The following is a 22,227-nucleotide window of genomic DNA, read 5'->3' as shown; positions in this document are numbered from 1 at the left end:
TGTAGACCTGTTACAGTCCAGATGATGGTTGTAGACATGTTGAAGTCCAGATGATGGTTGTAGACCTGTTAAAGTCCATATGATGGTTGTAGACCTGTTGAAGTCCAGATGATGGTTGTAGACCTGTTAAAGTCCAGATGATGGTTGTAGACCTGTTAAAGTCCATATGATGGTTTTAGACCTGTTGAAGTCCAGATGATGGTTGTAGACCTGTTAAAGTCCATATGATGGTTGTAGACCTGTTAAAGTCTATATGATGGTTGTAGAACTGTTAAAGTCCAGATGATGGTTGTAGACCTGTTAAAGTACAGATGATGGTTGTAGACCTGTTAAAGTCCATATGATGGTTGTAGACCTGTTAAAGTCCAGATGATGGTTGTAGACCTGTTAAAGTCCAGATGATGGTTGTAGACCTGTTAAAGTACAGATGATGGTTGTAGACCTGTTAAAGTCCATATGATGGTTGTAGACCTGTTAAAGTCTATATGATGGTTGTAGACCTGTTAAAGTCCAGATGATGGTTGTAGACCCGTTAAAGTTCAGATGATGGTTGTAGACCTGTTAAAGTCCAGATGATGTTTGTAGACCTGTTAAAGTCCAGATGATGGTTGCAGACCTGTTAAAGTCTATATGATGGTTGTAGACCTGTTAAAGTCCAGATGATGGTTGTAGACCTGTTAAAGTCCAGATGATGGTTGTAGACCTGTTAAAGTACAGATGATGGTTGTAGACCTGTTAAAGTCCATATGATGGTTGTAGACCTGTTAAAGTCTATATGATGGTTGTAGACCTGTTAAAGTCGAGATGATGGTCGTAGACCTGTTAAAGTCCAGATGATGGTTGTAGACCTGTTAAAGTCCAGATGATGGTTGTAGACCTGTTAAAGTCCAGATGATGGTTGTAGACCTGTTAAAGTCTATATGATGTTTGTAGACCTGTTAAAGTCTATATGATGTTTGTAGACCTGTTAAAGTCTATATGATGTTTGTAGACCTGTTAAAGTCTATATGATGGTTGTAGACCTGTTAAAGTCGAGATGATGGTCGTAGACCTGTTAAAGTCCAGATGATGGTTGTAGACCTGTTAAAGTCCAGATGATGGTTGTAGACCTGTTAAAGTCTATATGATGGTTGTAGACCTGTTAAAGTCCAGATGATGTTTGTAGACCTGTTAAAGTCCATATGATGGTTGTAGACCTGTTAAAGTCTATATGATGGTTGTAGACCTGTTAAAGTCCAGATGATGGTCGTAGACCTGTTAAAGTTCAGATGTTGATGTTAAACACCCAGCTGCTGCTGGTGTGTGTTTGTCCCGTCAGCTCGGGCGTCTGGAGTGTCTCTGCGTCTACTGGAACGTCAACAGTCCCGTCTTTCATAAGGGATCCTGGCAGGACATCGTGGTGAGCGTTCTGACCTCTGACCTTTGAAGCCAGGCCACCTGGTGTGTTGTTGTGCACAGAAAGCTTCATCCTGTCTCCCCCCCACAGGACCAGCTGAAGTGTGGCATCAGCAGCAAGGAGCAGGAGCTGCCTCAGTATCAGTACAGTGAGTCCAACAGGTTCAGATCAATGTTTGGTCCGTGAGAAACAAAGAGCTTCAGGGCGTCATCTCCGTGCCGAGCTCTGATTGGTTGGTAACATTGATCACATGTCAGCTGCTCCTAATTAAATGTTTAAATGTGTTTTTCTCCAAAGTTTTCAAGCCAATCTTCGCCTCTGCTAAGATGTGCATCAACCCGAACGCTGAGCTGGAGCTGAGGTCTCCGAAGGCGAACCTTCACCTGGAGGTCCAGAACATCGCCATCGAGATGACCAAAGCTCAGGTAGGATGAGGCTCAGGTAGGATGAGGCTCAGGTAGGATGAGGCTCAGGTAGGATGAGGCGCAGGTAGGATGAGGCGCAGGTAGGATGAGGCGCAGGTAGGATGAGGCTCAGGTAGGATGAGGCTCAGGTAGGATGAGGCTCAGGTAGGATGAGGCTCAGGTAGGATGAGGCTCAGGTAGGATGAGGCGCAGGTAGGATGAGGCTCAGGTAGGATGAGGCGCAGGTAGGATGAGGCTCAGGTACGATGAGGCTCAGGTAGGATGAGGCTCAGGTACGATGAGGCTCAGGTAGGATGAGGCTCAGGTAGGATGAGGCTCAGGTAGGATGAGGCTCAGGTAGGATGAGGCTCAGGTACGATGAGGCTCAGGTACGATGAGGCTCAGGTAGGATGAGGCTCAGGTAGGATGAGGCTCAGGTAGGATGACGCTCAGGTAGGATGAGGCTCAGGTAGGATGAGGCTCAGGTACGATGAGGCTCAGGTAGGATGAGGCTCAGGTAGGATGAGGCTCAGGTACGATGAGGCTCAGGTAGGATGAGGCTCAGGTACAATGAGGCTCAGGTAGGATGAGGCTCAGGTACAATGAGGCTCAGGTAGGATGACGCTCAGGTAGGATGAGGCGCAGGTACGATGAGGCTCAGGTAGGATGAGGCTCAGGTAGGATGAGGCGCAGGTACAATGAGGCTCAGGTAGGATGACGCTCAGGTAGGATGAGGCTCAGGTAGGATGAGGCTCAGGTTGGATGAGGCTCAGGTAGGATGAGGCTCAGGTTGGATGAGGCGCAGGTACGATGAGGCACAGGTAGGATGAGGCTCAGGTAGGATGAGGCTCAGGTACGATGAGGCTCAGGTAGGATGAGGCTCAGGTTGGATGAGGCGCAGGTACGATGAGGCTCAGGTAGGATGAGGCTCAGGTAGGATGAGGCTCAGGTTGGATGAGGCGCAGGTACGATGAGGCTCAGGTTGGATGAGGCGCAGGTACGATGAGGCTCAGGTACGATGAGGCTCAGGTAGGATGAGGCTCAGGTAGGATGAAGCTCAGGTACGATGAAGCTCAGGTACGATGAGGCGCCGGCGGGGGGCGGGACCGAAGGAGCCTGATGAGAAATTTCTGCGTTTCTGTGCAGTACCTGACCATGGTGGAGCTGCTGGAGTCCATCGACTGTATGGTGAAGAACGCCCCCTACAGGAAGTTCAGGCCCAGCGTCCCCATCCAAAGAAACGCCAAACTCTGGTGAGTCTGAATCAGAGCGCTAATAGTTCAGAGAGTCCACAAATAAAAGAATCCTGTTCAAAGCGTCCTGTGGGAGGAGCTTCACGCTGTTGTGGATTTTTTTTTTTATCAAAGTGGGTAAGGAGACTACTCAAATACAGTGAACCCTCGCTATAACGCGGTTCACCTTTCACGGTCTCGCTGCTTCACGGATTTGCATCGTGCATTGTGTTCTGCATTCTGATTGGCTAAACAGTCTCTCCGCTTCTACTTTACCTGTGTGTCAATAACGTTGCGGTTTAAAATATACACGTACACGTTCATTACAGTTGTCAAACATAATCGATGGTGGCATGTCGGTATATAAGAATCTTTTTGCCCAGAAGAAAAAAGAGCGACAACAACTACCGATAACTATGTTCTTCTCTCGAAAAAACACACCTGCACCGCGGGCTTTAGAAGAAAAAAACGCTACAGAGCGGAGTCAGGATGCAGCGGCTCAGTCAGAAGAGCAGTGAAATACACGTGAGTCACTATTTGTCCCACTGTACTGTACTTTGTATTTTTTTTCAAAATCATTTTTCATTTTCTCCCGTTCTAATCCAATGACTCGGGTCGTGGTGGGGCGGCGCTGATCTCCGCAATTTGAAGCCTTCAGTTCGTATTGATGATGAAAATGATTATTTTACAGTAGGCTACAGTAGTTATTTGTAAAAAAAAAAAACAACGTTTATACAGTACTTTTATTTGTTAAACAAATGCTTGGGCCTGTAAAACGGTTTTGTTCTTTGGTTTCAATGTATTATGGAGTATTTCATTGTATAATAATTGTAAAAAAAAAAAGGTTTCTACTTCACGGATTTCGCCTATCACGGGTTCTTTTTGGAACGTAACCCCCGCGAAAAACGAGGGTTCACTGTAATAATAAGAGAAAATCCAGATTTTGTCTTTCTTTATATTTTATTCAAAGGCAAAACAGTATTTGAACAGTCCCCTGTCTGCACGGTGTCAGGACAGTGAGCATCGAACAGAATCAGCACCAGAGATGGGGACTCAAGTCACTGTGACTTGGACTCAAGTCAACTCGAGTTGCTGTTTTGATGACTTGTGACTTGACTTGACAAAAAACAAAAGACTTGAGACTCGACTCGGACTTGGAAGTTAAAGACTCGGCACTTGACTTGACTTGAGACACGATGACTTGAATGACTTGAGTGTTAAGCATCTAGCAAAACTTGGAACTTTGTTCGTCATTTGAAGATCCATTCTGACCTGTTAGCCTAGTCGGTAGTTAGCTAACGTTAGCTTGATATGATACGGGTGGACAGGTTGGACACATTGGCCAATGATGTTTACTGACAGTTACTTATATCTTTATCTTTTCACTTTTTTAAGATCAGATTCTGCAGGTAAAATTGCAATAATAAGGTAACTTGACTTGACCAAGTAAAACTTACTTGAGACTTGAAAGCTAAAACTTGAGACTTACTTGAGACTTGCACATGTGTGACTTGGTCCCATCTCTGATCAACACATTCATTTTTATACTCCAAACGGGGGGTTATCTTCAAAGAACAAATGGCCCTCTTTGCTCTGTTCTGGATCTGAGATAACACAGTTTACGAGGTGCCCTTTTATGACTTCCTTGAGCTAAACCTTCTCAGGACATGTCAACCATAAAACCTCCTCCTGATGAATTTAAAACTTGCCTCCCTTAATGACCAACAACAGAACCACAGAATGAGTTGGGGTCATCGGGAAGTCAACAGACTGTAAAACCATCTAGGCAGTTTTGCAGATTTTCCCTTTTTTTCTCAGGTGGAGGTACGCCCTCAGCAGCATCTTGGAGGTCCACGTCCGGCGCCTTAGCCGCATGTGGTCCTGGTCCAACATCAGACAGCACCGGCAGAACCTGAAGGTCTACAGGACCGCCTACAGGACCAAGCTGCTGGCCCAGACCAAGCTGGGCCAGGACAACGAGATACTTGTCCAGGTGAGCCAGAACCAACAGAATACGGACCACGCCCATGCAACCCGGTCACTAGGGATGGGAATTGATAAGATTTTTACGATTCCAATTCCATTTTCGATTCTGCTTAACGATTCGGTTCTTTGTCGGTTCCCTTATCGATTCTCATTTGGAGAAAAAGGACAACAAACCGGTCGATTAGCATCAACTTTGTTTAGTTTAGAAGTAACACGAGTCATGACCTCACAAACCCAACGACGGTGAGGTCCACATTGGTCTATCCTGGCCTGGGTAATTTAACTCTTCCTGCTCTGGTGAAAGGAGAAGCTGGAGGTAGAGGTGAACTGGGGGTAGTACCACCAGCCTCTGGCTCTGAGCCAGTCAGGCTCTGTCTCTCATGATTTCATCTAAATGTAATGCCTGAGAAGGTACAGTGAACCCTCGTTTTTCGCGGGGGTTACGTTCCAAAAAGAACCCGTGATAGGCGAAATCCGTGAAGTAGTAGTTTTTACAATTATTATACAATGAAATACTCCATAATACATTGAAACCAAAGAACAAAACCTTTTTACAGGCCCAAGCATTTGTTTAACAAATAAAAGTACTGTATAAACGTTGTTTTTTTTTTACAAATAACTACTGTACTGTAAAATAATCATTTTCATCATCAATACGAACTGAAGGCTTCAAATTGCGGAGATCAGCGCCGCCCCACCGTGACCCGAGTCATTGGATTAGAACGGGAGAAAATGAAAAATGATTTTGAAAGAAAATACAAAGTACAGTACAGTGGGACAAATAGTGACTCACGTGTATTTCACTGCTCTTCTGACTGAGCCGCTGCATCCTGACTCCGCTCTGTAGCGTTTTTTTCTTCTAAAGCCCGCGGTGCAGGTGTGTTTTTTCGAGAGAAGAACATAGTTATCGGTAGTTGTTGTCGCTCTTTTTTCTTCTGGGCAAAAAGATTCTTATATACCGACATGCCACCATCGATTATGTTTGAGATCTGTAGTGAACGTGTACATATTAAACCGCAACGTTATTGACACACAGGTAGAGAAGAAGCGGAGAGACTGTTTAGCCAATCAGAATGCAGAACACAATGCACGATGCAAATCTGTGAAGCAGCGAGACCGTGAAAGGTGAACCGCGTTATAGCGAGGGTTCATTGTATTCATTTAACCTTAACCGTTACTAACAGCAGCTTTTACAATCAGGCAAATGGTGCTAACATGATAGGCAGTGTTTGTTAGTTAGTTACCTGCAGTGTTAGCCGAGGACATGCTAACATTGCTAACGTTGCTGCTGCTGGGTTCAGTTTCACCAACTTTAATAATTCATTCATAGTTATTGCATGTTGGTAGTATTTCCTCCCTTTGGTGAAATATTCACTTTGCAAGTTGCCCTGTTGTCGTCTTTTTTAGGGATGTGTAACCAAACTTTCGAGCGTTTGTACTGCTTGGGCGCCATGTTTACTGTTGGCTGCTGGCTGCGCTGGACTCGCCACGCAACGTTGCGTCAATCGCGCCCACTGGAATTTGTTTGCAAAATCGGCAAACGATTCCAAGGAATTGAAACGCTGGGAACCGGTTCTCAACAAGAACCGGTTCTCGATTCCCATCCCTACTGGTCACAGGTTCTGTTTGTTTCTTCTTGGTTCTGTTTGTTTCTTCTTGGTTCTGCTTGTTTCTTCTTGGTTCTGTTTGTCTCTTCTTGGTTCTGTTTGTTTCTTCTTGGTTCTGTTTGTTTCTTCTTGGTTCTGTTTGTTTCTTCTTGGTTCTGTTTGTTTCTTCTTGGTTCTGTTTGTTTCTTCTTGGTTCTGTTTGTTTCTTCTTGGTTCTGTTTGTCTCTTCTTGGTTCTGTTTGTTTCTTCTTGGTTATGTTTGTTTCTTCTTGGTTCTGTTTGTTTCTTCTTGGTTTTGTTTGTTTCTTATTGGTTCTGTTTGTTTCTTATTGGTTCTGTTTGTTTCTTCTTGGTTCTGCTTGTTTCTTCTTGGTTATGTTTGTTTCTTCTTGGTTCTGTTTGTTTCTTCTTGGTTTTGTTTGTTTCTTCTTGGTTCTGTTTGTTTCTTCTTGGTTCTGTTTGTTTCTTCTTGGTTCTGTTTGTTTCTTCTTGGTTCTGCTTGTTTCTTCTTGGTTATGTTTGTTTCTTCTTGGTTCTGTTTGTTTCTTCTTGGTTTTGTTTGTTTCTTATTGGTTCTGTTTGTTTCTTATTGGTTCTGTTTGTTTCTTATTGGTTCTGTTTGTTTCTTCTTGGTTCTGCTTGTTTCTTCTTGGTTCTGTTTGTTTCTTCTTGGTTCTGTTTGTTTCTTCTTGGTTCTATTTGTGTTTCCTGTTCCATGAACATCAGCTCCCGGTTCTGAACATGTGATCCTCTGCTCTCTCTGTCCCTCCAGGATCTGGAGAAAGTTCTGGACGTGTTCAACATTACTTTAGCCAGGCAGCAGGCCCAGATGGAGGTAATCAGAGCAGAGCTCTGCCCTCTCTTTGTGTGTTCTGAGTCCAGTTTGTGTTCTGACTGTCGACCCGTCTTCCTCCTGCAGGCGATCCGATCGGGCCAGAAGTTGGCCGGGAAGAAGGCAGGAAACCCGAAGCAGGGAGGCGGATTTTTCAGCGGCTGGTTTGGGAAGAAGGCCAAGAAGGAGCAGCAGGAACCGGAAGAGAACCAGGAGCTGGAGAGTAAGTCATGTTCAGGAACACGCTGATGTCCATCAGAACACGCTGTCGCCGTCACTCGGTTCTGAGGGTTCTGCTCTGCTACAGGTTCCGGGCTGGACCAGATCATGACTTCTGAGGAGAAGGACAAATTCTACATGGCCATCGGCTACAGCGGCAGCAGCCACAACCTGGCGTTACCCAGACAGGTAAACAAGCCGGCCCGGGTTAGGCTTAGGTTAGTCCTAACAGTCCGGTTAGGCTTAGGTTAGTCCTAACAGTCCGGTTAGGGTTAGGTTAGTCCTAACAGTCCGGTTAGGGTTAGGGTTAGGTTAGTCCTAACAGTCCGGTTAGGGTTAGGTTAGTCCTAACAGTCCGGTTAGGGTTAGGGTTAGGTTAGTCCTAACAGTCCGGTTAGGGTTAGGTTAGTCCTAACAGTCCAGTTAGGGTTAGGGTTAGTCCTCACAGTCCGGTTAGGTTAAGGTTATTCCTAACAGTCCGGTTAGGGTTAGGTTAGTCCTCACTGTCCCGTTAGGGTTAGGTTAAGGTTATTCCTAACAGTCCGGGGGAGTAAACTGATTTATCTGTGAAGGCTTTAAAGGACGGGAACAAACCGATCGGCCTTGTGTGTTTCAGTACGTCTCGATGGTCGTCACCTTCCAGCTGCTGAGGACCTCGGTGACGTTCAGAGAGCAGCTCAACGTTCCAGAGATCCTGAAGATCCAGATGATCAACCTCAGCACCAAAATATGTCAGAGACCCGGAGCCCAGGCTGTCAGGTGACAACGTTTCCTCCAACCAGGACGAACCCAAAGTTCTTGCTGTGTTGGTGGACACCAGCAGGGCGGCAGTGTGGAGCAGAGCAGCGTGGGATTAACCCGGCTGTTCTTTGATAGGCTAACAGCCACTAAGTGGGGTCACATGGCCCTGAAAGGATCGGATTATTGGCTAAATTACAATCAGACTGAGTTATTAAGTGCATGTAGACACCTTAATCTGAATAAGAATTGGATCGGATCAGATTATTGGCTAAACTACAATCAGACTGAGTTATTAAGTGCATGTAGACACCTTAATCTGACTAAGAATTGGATTGGATCGGATTATCTGCTTCTCTGACCTGTGGCGCCCCCTGCAGGGTGGAGGCGGCGTTGGAGCACTGGTTCGTCACCGGCCTGCAGCAGCAGGGGGCGGTGCCCTCGCTCATCGCCTCCATGGGAGACTCTTCGTCCTCTCTGCTCAGCGTGGTGTTTGAGGTGAACCCGGAGGAGAGCGCCGGCGACCAGCTGCTCAGGGTTCACTCTCAGCCCGTGGAGATCACCTATGATGCGGTAACATCCCCACCTCTAAGTTCTGAATACTTTCCTTCTTCAGGGTTAACGTTGGGCTGAGTCGGGCTCAGGCTGGAGAGTAAAGCGTCCCTCTGTCCTCAGGTGACCGTCAACACGGTGGTGGACTTCTTTCAGACGGGCAAAGGTGTGGATCTGGAGGTCCTGACCTCTGCCACCCTGTCCAAGCTGGAAGAGATCAAAGAGAAAACTGCCTCAGGTGAGTTCTGTTTGCCCCGGGGTAACATCTGCACAGTGTAACATCTGCACAGCGTAACATCTGCTGATCTCAGAACCCGACAGTCCGATCCACATCAGACCTCTGATTGGTTCTGGTTTCTGCAGGTTTGTCTCACATCATTGAGACCAGGAAAGTTCTGGACCTGACGATCGACCTGAAACCGTCCTACCTGCTGATCCCGAAGTCCGGCTTCTACAGCGAGTCCTCGGACCTCATCATCGTGGACTTTGGCAGCTTCCAGGTCAGTTCCGCTTCCTCTGACTTCTGTCTGATGTTCCCTCCGGGTGGAAACCTGGGTTAAAGGGTTAGTTAGAATGGGTTAGGGTTAGTTAGAGTTAGGGTTAGTTAGGGTTAGGGTTAGTTAGGGTAGGGTTAAAGGGTTAGTTTGGGTTAGGGTTAGTTAGGGTAGGGTTAAAGGGTTAGTTAGGGTTAGGGTTAGTTAGGGTAGGGTTAAAGGGTTAGTTTGGGTTAGGGTTAGTTAGGGTTAGGGTTAGTTAGGGTAGGGTAGGGTTAAAGGGTTAGTTTGGGTTAGGGTTAGTTAGGGTAGGGTTAAATGATTAGTTTGGGTTGGGGTTAGTTAGGGTTAGGGTTAGTTAGGGTAGGGTAGGGTTAAAGGGTTAGTTTGGGTTAGGGTTAGTTAGGGTAGGGTTAAATGGTTAGTTTGGGTTAGGGTTAGGGTTAGTTATGGTAGGGTTAAAGGGTTAGTTAGGGTTAGGGTTAAAGGGTTAAAGGGTTAGTTTGGGTCAGGGTTAAAGGGTTAGTTTGGGTTGGGGTTAGTTAGGGTTTGGGTTAGTTAGGGTTAAAGGGTTAAAGGGTTAGTTAGGGTAAGGTTAGGTATTAGGAGTTTTTACTCAGTGGCTCCCGTCCTACGTCACTGTTCAGCCACCATGGAGTTTGGTATAGGTGCAGGGGGGTGCACTGTCGCTCAGGACCCGGCTGGTGGCTGCTGCGTGTGCTGGAATGGTCTTGGAGTAACTCAGGAGGCCGTGGGAAATAACTGAGTTATGTTTCAAGTGGGTGCAATAGACACAGGGTCCATATCGGTGTGTGTTATGTGCTGCAAAAGAAGGGAGAGCAGAAGAGGAATTATTACATTTTATTTAAAATATATTAAAGATTAATGTTATTTTTTTCAAAATGTGTTAAAGCCCATCTGTTTGTGTGTCTGCACATCTGGAGTTAAAGCCCGTCTGTTTGTGTGTCTGCACATCTTGAGTTAAAGCCCGTCTGTCTGTGTGTCTGCACATCTGGAGTTAAAGCCAATCTGTCTGTGTGTCTGCACATCTGGAGTTAAAGCCCGTCTGTTTGTGTGTCTGCACATCTGGAGTTAAAGCCCATCTGTTTGTGTGTCTGCACATCTGGAGTTAAAGCCCATCTGTTTGTGTGTCTGCACATCTGGAGTTAAAGCCAATCTGTCTGTGTGTCTGCACATCTGGAGTTAAAGCTCATCTGTTTTTGTGTCTGCACATCTGGAGTTAAAGCCCATCTGTCTGTGTGTCTGCACATCTGGAGTTAAAGCCCATCTGTTTGTGTGTCTGCACATCTGGAGTTAAAGCCAATCTGTCTGTGTGTCTGCACATCTGGAGTTAAAGCTCATCTGTTTTTGTGTCTGCACATCTGGAGTTAAAGCCCATCTGTCTGTGTGTCTGCACATCTGGAGTTAAAGCCAATCTGTTTGTGTGTCTCCACATCTGTCTGCAGCTGCGCAGCATTCCCAGCAGCAGGTCGTCCTCGTCCTCTTTCTCTTCTCTGGAGGAGATCATGGATCGAGCCTACGAGAGGTACAGTCTGGAGCTGAGGAGAGTCCAGCTGCTGTACAGCAAGTCAGGTATGCCAACATCTGTATGCCAGCACACACAGCATCTGTATAACCGCACATAGCATCTGTATAACTGCACACAACATCTGTATAACAGCTGTATAACAGCACACAGCATCTGTATAAAAGCTGTATAACAGCACACAGCATCTGTATAACAGCTGTATAACAGCACACAACATCTGTATAACAGCACACAGCGTCTGTATAACAGCTGTATAAAAGCACACAGCATCTGTATAACAGCTGTATAACAGCACACAGCATCTGTATAACAGCTGTATAACAGCACACAGCATCTGTATAACAGCTGTATAACCGCACACAGCATCTGTATAACAGCACACAGCATCTGTATAACAGCACACAGCATCTGTATAACAGCATCTGTATAACAGCACACAGCATCTGTATAACAGCACACAGCATCTGTATAACAGCACACAGCATCTGTATAACAGCACACAGCATCTGTATAACAGCACACAGCATCTGTATAACAGCTGTATAACAGCACACAGCATCTGTATAACAGCTGTATAACAGCACACAGCATCTGTATAACAGCTGTATAACCGCACACAGCATCTGTATAACAGCACACAGCAGCTGTATAACAGCACACAGCATCTGTATAAAAGCTGTATAACCGCACACAGCAGCTGTATAACAGCACACAACATCTGTATAACAGCTGTATAACAGCACACAGCATCTGTATAACAGCTGTATAACCGCACACAGCATCTGTATAACAGCTGTATAACAGCACACAGCATCTGTATAACAGCTGTATAACCGCACACAGCATCTGTATAACAGCTGTATAACAGCACACAGCATCTGTATAACAGCACACAGCATCTGTATAACGGCTGTATAACAGCACACAGCATCTGTATAACGGCTGTATAACAGCACACAGCATCTGTATAACGGCTGTATAACAGCACACAGCATCTGTATAACAGCACACAGCATCTGTATAACAGCTGTATAACAGCACACAGCATCTGTATAACAGCACACAGCATCTGTATAACAGCTGTATAACAGCACACAGCATCTGTATAACAGCTGTATAACAGCACACAGCATCTGTATAACAGCTGTATAACAGCTGTATAACAGCACACAGCATCTGTATAACAGCTGTATAACAGCACACAGCATCTGTATAACAGCACACAGCATCTGTATAACAGCTGTATAACAGCACACAGCATCTGTATAACAGCTGTATAACCGCACACAGCATCTGTATAACAGCTGTATAACAGCACACAGCATCTGTATAACAGCTGTATAACAGCACACAGCATCTGTATAACAGCACACAGCATCTGTATAACAGCACACAGCATCTGTATAACAGCACACAACATCTGTATAACAGCTGTATAACAGCACACAGCATCTGTATAACAGCATACAGCATCTGTATAACAGCACACAGCATCTGTATAACGGCTGTATAACAGCACACAGCATCTGTATAACAGCACACAGCATCTGTATAACAGCACACAGCAGCTGTATAACAGCACACAGCATCTGTATAACAGCACACAGCATCTGTATAACAGCACACAGCATCTGTATAACAGCACACAGCAGCTGTATAACAGCACACAGCATCTGTATAACAGCACACAGCATCTGTATAACAGCACACAGCATCTGTATAACAGCATACAGCATCTGTATAACAGCTGTATACCAGCACACAGCATCTGTATAACAGCTGTATAACAGCACACAGCATCTGTATAACAGCTGTATACCAGCACACAGCATCTGTATAACAGCTGTATAACAGCACACAGCATCTGTATAACAGCACACAGCATCTGTATAACAGCACACAGCATCTGTATAACAGCTGTATAACAGCACACAGCATCTGTATAACGGCTGTATAACAGCACACAGCAGCTGTATAACAGCACACAGCATCTGTATAACAGCTGTATAACCGCACACGGCATCTGTATAACAGCACACAGCATCTGTATAACAGCACACAGCATCTGTATAACAGCACACAGCATCTGTATAACAGCATACAGCATCTGTATAACAGCACACAGCAGCTGTATAACAGCTGTATAACCGCACACAGCATCTGTATAACAGCACACAGCAGCTGTATAACAGCACACAGCATCTGTATAACAGCTGTATAACCGCACACAGCATCTGTATAACAGCTGTATAACAGCACACAGCATCTGTATAACAGCACACAGCATCTGTATAACAGCACACAGCATCTGTATAACAGCATCTGTACAACAGCACACAGCAGCTGTATAACAGCACACAGCATCTGTATAACAGCTGTATAACCGCACACAGCATCTGTATAACAGCACACAGCAGCTGTATAACAGCACACAGCATCTGTATAACAGCACACAGCATCTGTATAACAGCACACAGCATCTGTATAACAGCACACAGCATCTGTATAACAGCACACAGCATCTGTAGAACAGCACACAGCATCTGTATAACCGCACACAGCATCTGTATAACAGCATCTGTACAACAGCACACAGCATCTGTATAACAGCACACAGCATCTGTATAACAGCACACAGCATCTGTATAACAGCACACAGCATCTGTACAACAGCACACAGCATCTGTATAACAGCTGTATAACCGCACACAGCATCTGTATAACAGCACACAGCAGCTGTATAACAGCACACAGCATCTGTATAACAGCACACAGCATCTGTATAACAGCACACAGCATCTGTATAACAGCACACAGCATCTGTATAACAGCACACAGCATCTGTATAACAGCATCTGTACAACAGCACACAGCAGCTGTATAACAGCACACAGCATCTGTATAACAGCTGTATAACAGCACACAGCATCTGTATAACAGCACACAGCATCTGTATAACAGCACACAGCAGCTGTATAACAGCTGTATAACCGCACACAGCATCTGTATAACAGCACACAGCAGCTGTATAACAGCACACAGCATCTGTATAACAGCACACAGCATCTGTATAACAGCTGTATAACCGCACACAGCATCTGTATAACAGCTGTATAACAGCACACAGCATCTGTATAACAGCACACAGCATCTGTATAACAGCACACAGCATCTGTATAACAGCATCTGTACAACAGCACACAGCAGCTGTATAACAGCACACAGCATCTGTATAACAGCACACAGCAGCTGTATAACAGCACACAGCATCTGTATAACAGCACACAGCATCTGTATAACAGCACACAGCATCTGTATAACAGCACACAGCATCTGTATAACAGCTGTATAACCGCACACAGCATCTGTATAACAGCACACAGCATCTGTATAACAGCTGTATAACAGCACACAGCATCTGTATAACAGCTGTATAACAGCACACAGCAGCTGTATAACAGCATCTGTATAACAGCACACAGCATCTGTATAACAGCTGTATAACAGCACACAGCAGCTGTATAACAGCATCTGTACAACAGCACACAGCATCTGTATAACAGCTGTATAACAGCACACAGCAGCTGTATAACAGCACACAGCAACTGTATAACAGCACACAGCATCTGTATAACAGCTGTATACCAGCACACAGCATCTGTATAACAGCACACAGCAGCTGTATAACAGCACACAGCATCTGTATAACAGCTGTATACCAGCACACAGCATCTGTATAACCGCACACAGCATCTGTATAACAGCACACAGCATCTGTATAACAGCTGTATAACCGCACACAGCATCTGTATAACAGCACACAGCAGCTGTATAACAGCACACAGCATCTGTATAACAGCACACAGCATCTGTATAACAGCACACAGCATCTGTATAACAGCACACAGCATCTGTATAACAGCTGTATAACAGCACACAGCATCTGTATAACAGCTGTATAACCGCACACAGCATCTGTATAACAGCACACAGCATCTGTATAACAGCACACAGCATCTGTATAACAGCACACAGCATCTGTATAACAGCTGTATAACAGCACACAGCATCTGTATAACAGCTGTATAACAGCACACAGCAGCTGTATAACAGCACACAGCATCTGTATAACAGCACACAGCATCTGTATAACAGCATCTGTACAACAGCACACAGCATCTGTATAACAGCTGTATAACCGCACACAGCATCTGTATAACAGCTGTATAACAGCACACAGCATCTGTATAACAGCTGTATAACAGCACACAGCATCTGTATAACAGCACACATCATCTGTATAAAAGCTGTATAACCGCTGTTATACAGCTGTTATACAGCTGTATAACAGCTGTATAACAGCACACAGCATCTGTATAACAGCACACATCATCTGTATAAAAGCTGTATAACCGCACACAGCATCTGTATAACAGCTGTATAACAGCACACAGCATCTGTATAAAAGCTGTATAACAGCACACAGCAGCTGTATAACAGCTGTATAACAGCACACAGCATCTGTATAACAGCACACAGCATCTGTATAACAGCACACAGCATCTGTATAACAGCACACATCATCTGTATAACAGCTGTATAACAGCACACAGCAGCTGTACAACAGCACACAGCAACTGGATAACAGCTGTATAACAGCACACAGCATCTGTATAACAGCACACAGCATCTGTATAACAGCTGTATAACCGCACACAGCATCTGTATAACAGCACACAGCATCTGTATAACAGCACACAGCATCTGTATAACAGCACACATCATCTGTATAACAGCTGTATACCAGCACACAGCATCTGTATAACAGCTGTATAACCGCACACAGCATCTGTATAACAGCACACAGCATCTGTATAACGGCTGTATAACAGCACACAGCATCTGTATAACGGCTGTATAACAGCACACAGCATCTGTATAACAGCACACAGCATCTGTATAACAGCACACAGCATCTGTATAACAGCACACAGCATCTGTATAACAGCACACAGCATCTGTATAACAGCACGCAGCTGTATAACAGCACGCAGCTGTATAACAGCACACAGCATCTGTATAACAGCACACAGCATCTGTATAACAGCACACAGCATCTGTATAACAGCACACAGCATCTGTATAACGGCTGTATAACAGCACACAGCATCTGTATAACGGCTGTATAACAGCACACAGCATCTGTATAACGGCTGTATAACAGCACACAGCATCTGTATAACAGCACACAGCATCTGTATAACAGCTGTATAACAGCACACAGCATCTGTATAACAGCACACAGCATCTGTATAACAGCTGTATAACAGCACACAGCATCTGTATAACAGCTGTATAACCGCACACAGCATCTGTATAACAGCTGTATAACAGCACACAGCATCTGTATAACGGCTGTATAACAGCACACAGCATCTGTATAACAGCACACAGCATCTGTATAACAGCACACAGCATCTGTATAACAGCACACAACATCTGTATAACAGCTGTATAACAGCACACAGCATCTGTATAACAGCACACAGCATCTGTATAACAGCACACAGCATCTGTATAACAGCACACAACATCTGTATAACAGCTGTATAACAGCACACAGCATCTGTATAACAGCACACAGCATCTGTATAACGGCTGTATAACAGCACACAGCATCTGTATAACAGCACACAGCATCTGTATAACAGCACACAGCAGCTGTATAACAGCACACAGCATCTGTATAACAGCACACAGCATCTGTATAACAGCACACAGCATCTGTATAACAGCACACAGCAGCTGTATAACAGCACACAGCATCTGTATAACAGCACACAGCATCTGTATAACAGCACACAGCATCTGTATAACAGCACACAGCATCTGTATAACAGCATACAGCATCTGTATAACAGCACACAGCATCTGTATAACGGCTGTATAACAGCACACAGCAGCTGTATAACAGCACACAGCATCTGTATAACAGCTGTATAACAGCACACAGCATCTGTATAACAGCTGTATACCAGCACACAGCATCTGTATAACAGCTGTATAACAGCACACAGCATCTGTATAACAGCACACAGCATCTGTATAACAGCACACAGCATCTGTATAACAGCACACAGCATCTGTATAACAGCTGTATAACAGCACACAGCATCTGTATAACAGCACACAGCATCTGTATAACGGCTGTATAACAGCACACAGCATCTGTATAACAGCTGTATAACCGCACACGGCATCTGTATAACAGCACACAGCATCTGTATAACAGCACACAGCATCTGTATAACAGCACACAGCATCTGTATAACAGCATACAGCATCTGTATAACAGCACACAGCAGCTGTATAACAGCTGTATAACCGCACACAGCATCTGTATAACAGCACACAGCAGCTGTATAACAGCACACAGCATCTGTATAACAGCTGTATAACCGCACACAGCATCTGTATAACAGCTGTATAACAGCACACAGCATCTGTATAACAGCACACAGCATCTGTATAACAGCACACAGCATCTGTATAACAGCATCTGTACAACAGCACACAGCAGCTGTATAACAGCACACAGCATCTGTATAACAGCTGTATAACCGCACACAGCATCTGTATAACAGCACACAGCAGCTGTATAACAGCACAAAGCATCTGTATAACAGCACACAGCATCTGTATAACAGCACACAGCATCTGTATAACAGCACACAGCATCTGTATAACCGCACACAGCATCTGTATAACCGCACACAGCATCTGTATAACAGCACACAGCATCTGTATAACAGCACACAGCATCTGTATAACAGCACACAGCATCTGTATAACAGCACACAGCATCTGTACAACAGCACACAGCAGCTGTATAACAGCACACAGCATCTGTATAACAGCTGTATAACCGCACACAGCATCTGTATAACAGCACACAGCAGCTGTATAACAGCACACAGCATCTGTATAACAGCACACAGCATCTGTATAACAGCACACAGCATCTGTATAACAGCATCTGTACAACAGCACACAGCAGCTGTATAACAGCACACAGCATCTGTATAACAGCTGTATAACAGCACACAGCATCTGTATAACAGCACACAGCATCTGTATAACAGCACACAGCAGCTGTATAACAGCTGTATAACCGCACACAGCATCTGTATAACAGCACACAGCAGCTGTATAACAGCACACAGCATCTGTATAACAGCTGTATAACCGCACACAGCATCTGTATAACAGCTGTATAACAGCACACAGCATCTGTATAACAGCACACAGCATCTGTATAACAGCACACAGCATCTGTATAACAGCACACAGCATCTGTATAACAGCATCTGTACAACAGCACACAGCAGCTGTATAACAGCACACAGCATCTGTATAACAGCTGTATAACCGCACACAGCATCTGTATAACAGCACACAGCATCTGTATAACAGCACACAGCATCTGTATAACAGCACACAGCATCTGTATAACAGCTGTATAACCGCACACAGCATCTGTATAACAGCACACAGCATCTGTATAACAGCTGTATAACAGCACACAGCATCTGTATAACAGCATCTGTATAACAGCACACAGCATCTGTATAACAGCTGTATAACAGCACACAGCAGCTGTATAACAGCACACAGCAGCTGTATAACAGCATCTGTATAACAGCACACAGCATCTGTATAACAGCTGTATAACAGCACACAGCAGCTGTATAACAGCACACAGCAACTGTATAACAGCACACAGCATCTGTATAACAGCTGTATACCAGCACACAGCATCTGTATAACAGCACACAGCAGCTGTATAACAGCACACAGCATCTGTATAACAGCTGTATACCAGCACACAGCATCTGTATAACCGCACACAGCATCTGTATAACAGCACACAGCATCTGTATAACAGCTGTATAACCGCACACAGCATCTGTATAACAGCACACAGCAGCTGTATAACAGCACACAGCATCTGTATAACAGCACACAGCATCTGTATAACAGCACACAGCATCTGTATAACAGCTGTATAACCGCACACAGCATCTGTATAACAGCACACAGCATCTGTATAACAGCATCTGTACAACAGCACACAGCAGCTGTATAACAGCACACAGCAGCTGTATAACAGCACACAGCATCTGTATAACAGCACACAGCATCTGTATAACAGCACACAGCATCTGTATAACAGCATCTGTACAACAGCACACAGCAGCTGTATAACAGCACACAGCATCTGTATAACAGCTGTATAACAGCACACAGCATCTGTATAACAGCACACAGCATCTGTATAACAGCACACAGCAGCTGTATAACAGCTGTATAACCGCACACAGCATCTGTATAACAGCACACAGCAGCTGTATAACAGCACACAGCATCTGTATAACAGCTGTATAACCGCACACAGCATCTGTATAACAGCTGTATAACAGCACACAGCATCTGTATAACAGCACACAGCATCTGTATAACAGCACACAGCATCTGTATAACAGCACACAGCATCTGTATAACAGCATCTGTACAACAGCACACAGCAGCTGTATAACAGCACACAGCATCTGTATAACAGCTGTATAACCGCACACAGCATCTGTATAACAGCACACAGCATCTGTATAACAGCACACAGCATCTGTATAACAGCACACAGCATCTGTATAACAGCTGTATAACCGCACACAGCATCTGTATAACAGCACACAGCATCTGTATAACAGCTGTATAACAGCACACAGCATCTGTATAACAGCTGTATAACAGCACACAGCAGCTGTATAACAGCATCTGTATAACAGCACACAGCATCTGTATAACAGCTGTATAACAGCACACAGCAGCTGTATAACAGCACACAGCAACTGTATAACAGCACACAGCATCTGTATAACAGCTGTATACCAGCACACAGCATCTGTATAACAGCACACAGCAGCTGTATAACAGCACACAGCATCTGTATAACAGCTGTATACCAGCACACAGCATCTGTATAACCGCACACAGCATCTGTATAACAGCACACAGCATCTGTATAACAGCTGTATAACCGCACACAGCATCTGTATAACAGCACACAGCAGCTGTATAACAGCACACAGCATCTGTATAACAGCACACAGCATCTGTATAACAGCACACAGCATCTGTATAACAGCTGTATAACCGCACACAGCATCTGTATAACAGCACACAGCATCTGTATAACAGCACACAGCATCTGTATAACAGCACACAGCATCTGTATAACCGCACACAGCATCTGTATAAAAGCTGTATAACAGCACACAGCAGCTGTATAACAGCACACAGCATCTGTATAACAGCTGTATAACAGCACACAGCAGCTGTATAACAGCACACAGCATCTGTATAACAGCACACAGCATCTGTATAACAGCATCTGTACAACAGCACACAGCATCTGTATAACAGCTGTATAACCGCACACAGCATCTGTATAACAGCTGTATAACAGCACACAGCATCTGTATAACAGCACACAGCATCTGTATAACAGCACACATCATCTGTATAAAAGCTGTATAACCGCACACAGCAGCTGTATAACAGCACACAGCATCTGTATAAAAGCTGTATAACCGCACACAGCATCTGTATAACAGCTGTATAACAGCACACAGCATCTGTATAAAAGCTGTATAACAGCACACAGCAGCTGTATAACAGCTGTATAACAGCACACAGCATCTGTATAACAGCACACAGCATCTGTATAACAGCACACAGCATCTGTATAACAGCTGTATAACAGCACACAGCAGCTGTACAACAGCACACAGCAACTGGATAACAGCTGTATAACAGCACACAGCATCTGTATAACAGCACACAGCATCTGTATAACAGCTGTATAACCGCACACAGCATCTGTATAACAGCACACAGCATCTGTATAACAGCACACAGCATCTGTATAACAGCACACATCATCTGTATAACAGCTGTATACCAGCACACAGCATCTGTATAACAGCTGTATAACCGCACACAGCATCTGTATAACATCACACAGCATCTGTATAACGGCTGTATAACAGCACACAGCATCTGTATAACAGCACACAGCATCTGTATAACAGCACACAGCATCTGTATAACAGCACACAGCATCTGTATAACAGCACACAGCATCTGTATAACAGCACACAGCATCTGTATAACAGCACACAGCATCTGTATAACAGCACACAGCAGCTGTATAACAGCACACAGCATCTGTATAACCGCACACAGCATCTGTATAACAGCACACAGCATCTGTATAACAGCACACAGCATCTGTATAACAGCACGCAGCTGTATAACAGCACGCAGCAGCTGTATAACAGCACACAGCATCTGTATAACAGCTGTATACCAGCACACAGCATCTGTATAACCGCACACAGCATCTGTATAACAGCACACAGCATCTGTATAACAGCACACAGCAGCTGTATAACAGCACACAGCATCTGTATAACAGCACACAGCATCTGTATAACAGCACACAGCATCTGTATAACAGCATCTGTATAACAGCACACAGCATCTGTATAACAGCTGTATAACCGCACACAGCATCTGTATAACAGCTGTATAACAGCACACAGCATCTGTATAACAGCACACAGCATCTGTATAACAGCACACATCATCTGTATAAAAGCTGTATAACCGCACACAGCAGCTGTATAACAGCACACAGCATCTGTATAAAAGCTGTATAACCGCACACAGCATCTGTATAACAGCTGTATAACAGCACACAGCATCTGTATAAAAGCTGTATAACAGCACACAGCAGCTGTATAACAGCTGTATAACAGCACACAGCATCTGTATAACAGCACACAGCATCTGTATAACAGCACACAGCATCTGTATAACAGCACATAGCATCTGTATAACAGCTGTATAACAGCACACAGCAGCTGTACAACAGCACACAGCAACTGGATAACAGCTGTATAACAGCACACAGCATCTGTATAACAGCACACAGCATCTGTATAACAGCTGTATAACCGCACACAGCATCTGTATAACAGCACACAGCATCTGTATAACAGCACACAGCATCTGTATAACAGCACACATCATCTGTATAACAGCTGTATACCAGCACACAGCATCTGTATAACAGCTGTATAACCGCACACAGCAT

At 44.6% G+C, this 22,227-nt stretch overlaps 1 protein-coding gene across 8 annotated transcripts in view; it reads left to right on the top strand.

Moving 5' to 3' along the window:
* Positions 1-22,227, top strand: part of vps13c (vacuolar protein sorting 13 homolog C) — a 180,271-nt gene that overhangs the window by 10,783 nt on the left and 147,261 nt on the right. For 7 of the 8 annotated variants that reach the window (XM_075468951.1, XM_075468931.1, XM_075468960.1 and 4 more), the window contains 13 exons: positions 1,319-1,399; positions 1,487-1,544; positions 1,694-1,821; positions 2,947-3,053; positions 4,851-5,025; positions 7,398-7,460; positions 7,545-7,680; positions 7,765-7,865; positions 8,293-8,435; positions 8,795-8,987; positions 9,090-9,204; positions 9,330-9,466; positions 10,927-11,053. In XM_075468951.1, coding sequence (XP_075325066.1) covers positions 1,319-1,399; positions 1,487-1,544; positions 1,694-1,821; positions 2,947-3,053; positions 4,851-5,025; positions 7,398-7,460; positions 7,545-7,680; positions 7,765-7,865; positions 8,293-8,435; positions 8,795-8,987; positions 9,090-9,204; positions 9,330-9,466; positions 10,927-11,053 — 1,564 coding nt within the window. Of the gene's footprint in view, positions 1-1,318; positions 1,400-1,486; positions 1,545-1,693; positions 1,822-2,946; positions 3,054-4,850; positions 5,026-6,444; positions 6,638-7,397; positions 7,461-7,544; positions 7,681-7,764; positions 7,866-8,292; positions 8,436-8,794; positions 8,988-9,089; positions 9,205-9,329; positions 9,467-10,926; positions 11,054-22,227 lie in introns of those variants that run through there. The other variant, XM_075468938.1, reaches the window with a different exon arrangement.

Source organism: Odontesthes bonariensis, chromosome 1 (genome assembly GCF_027942865.1).
Source record: "Odontesthes bonariensis isolate fOdoBon6 chromosome 1, fOdoBon6.hap1, whole genome shotgun sequence".
NCBI lineage: Eukaryota > Metazoa > Chordata > Actinopteri > Atheriniformes > Atherinopsidae > Odontesthes > Odontesthes bonariensis.
This window is presented reverse-complemented; position numbering and strand designations above follow the sequence as displayed.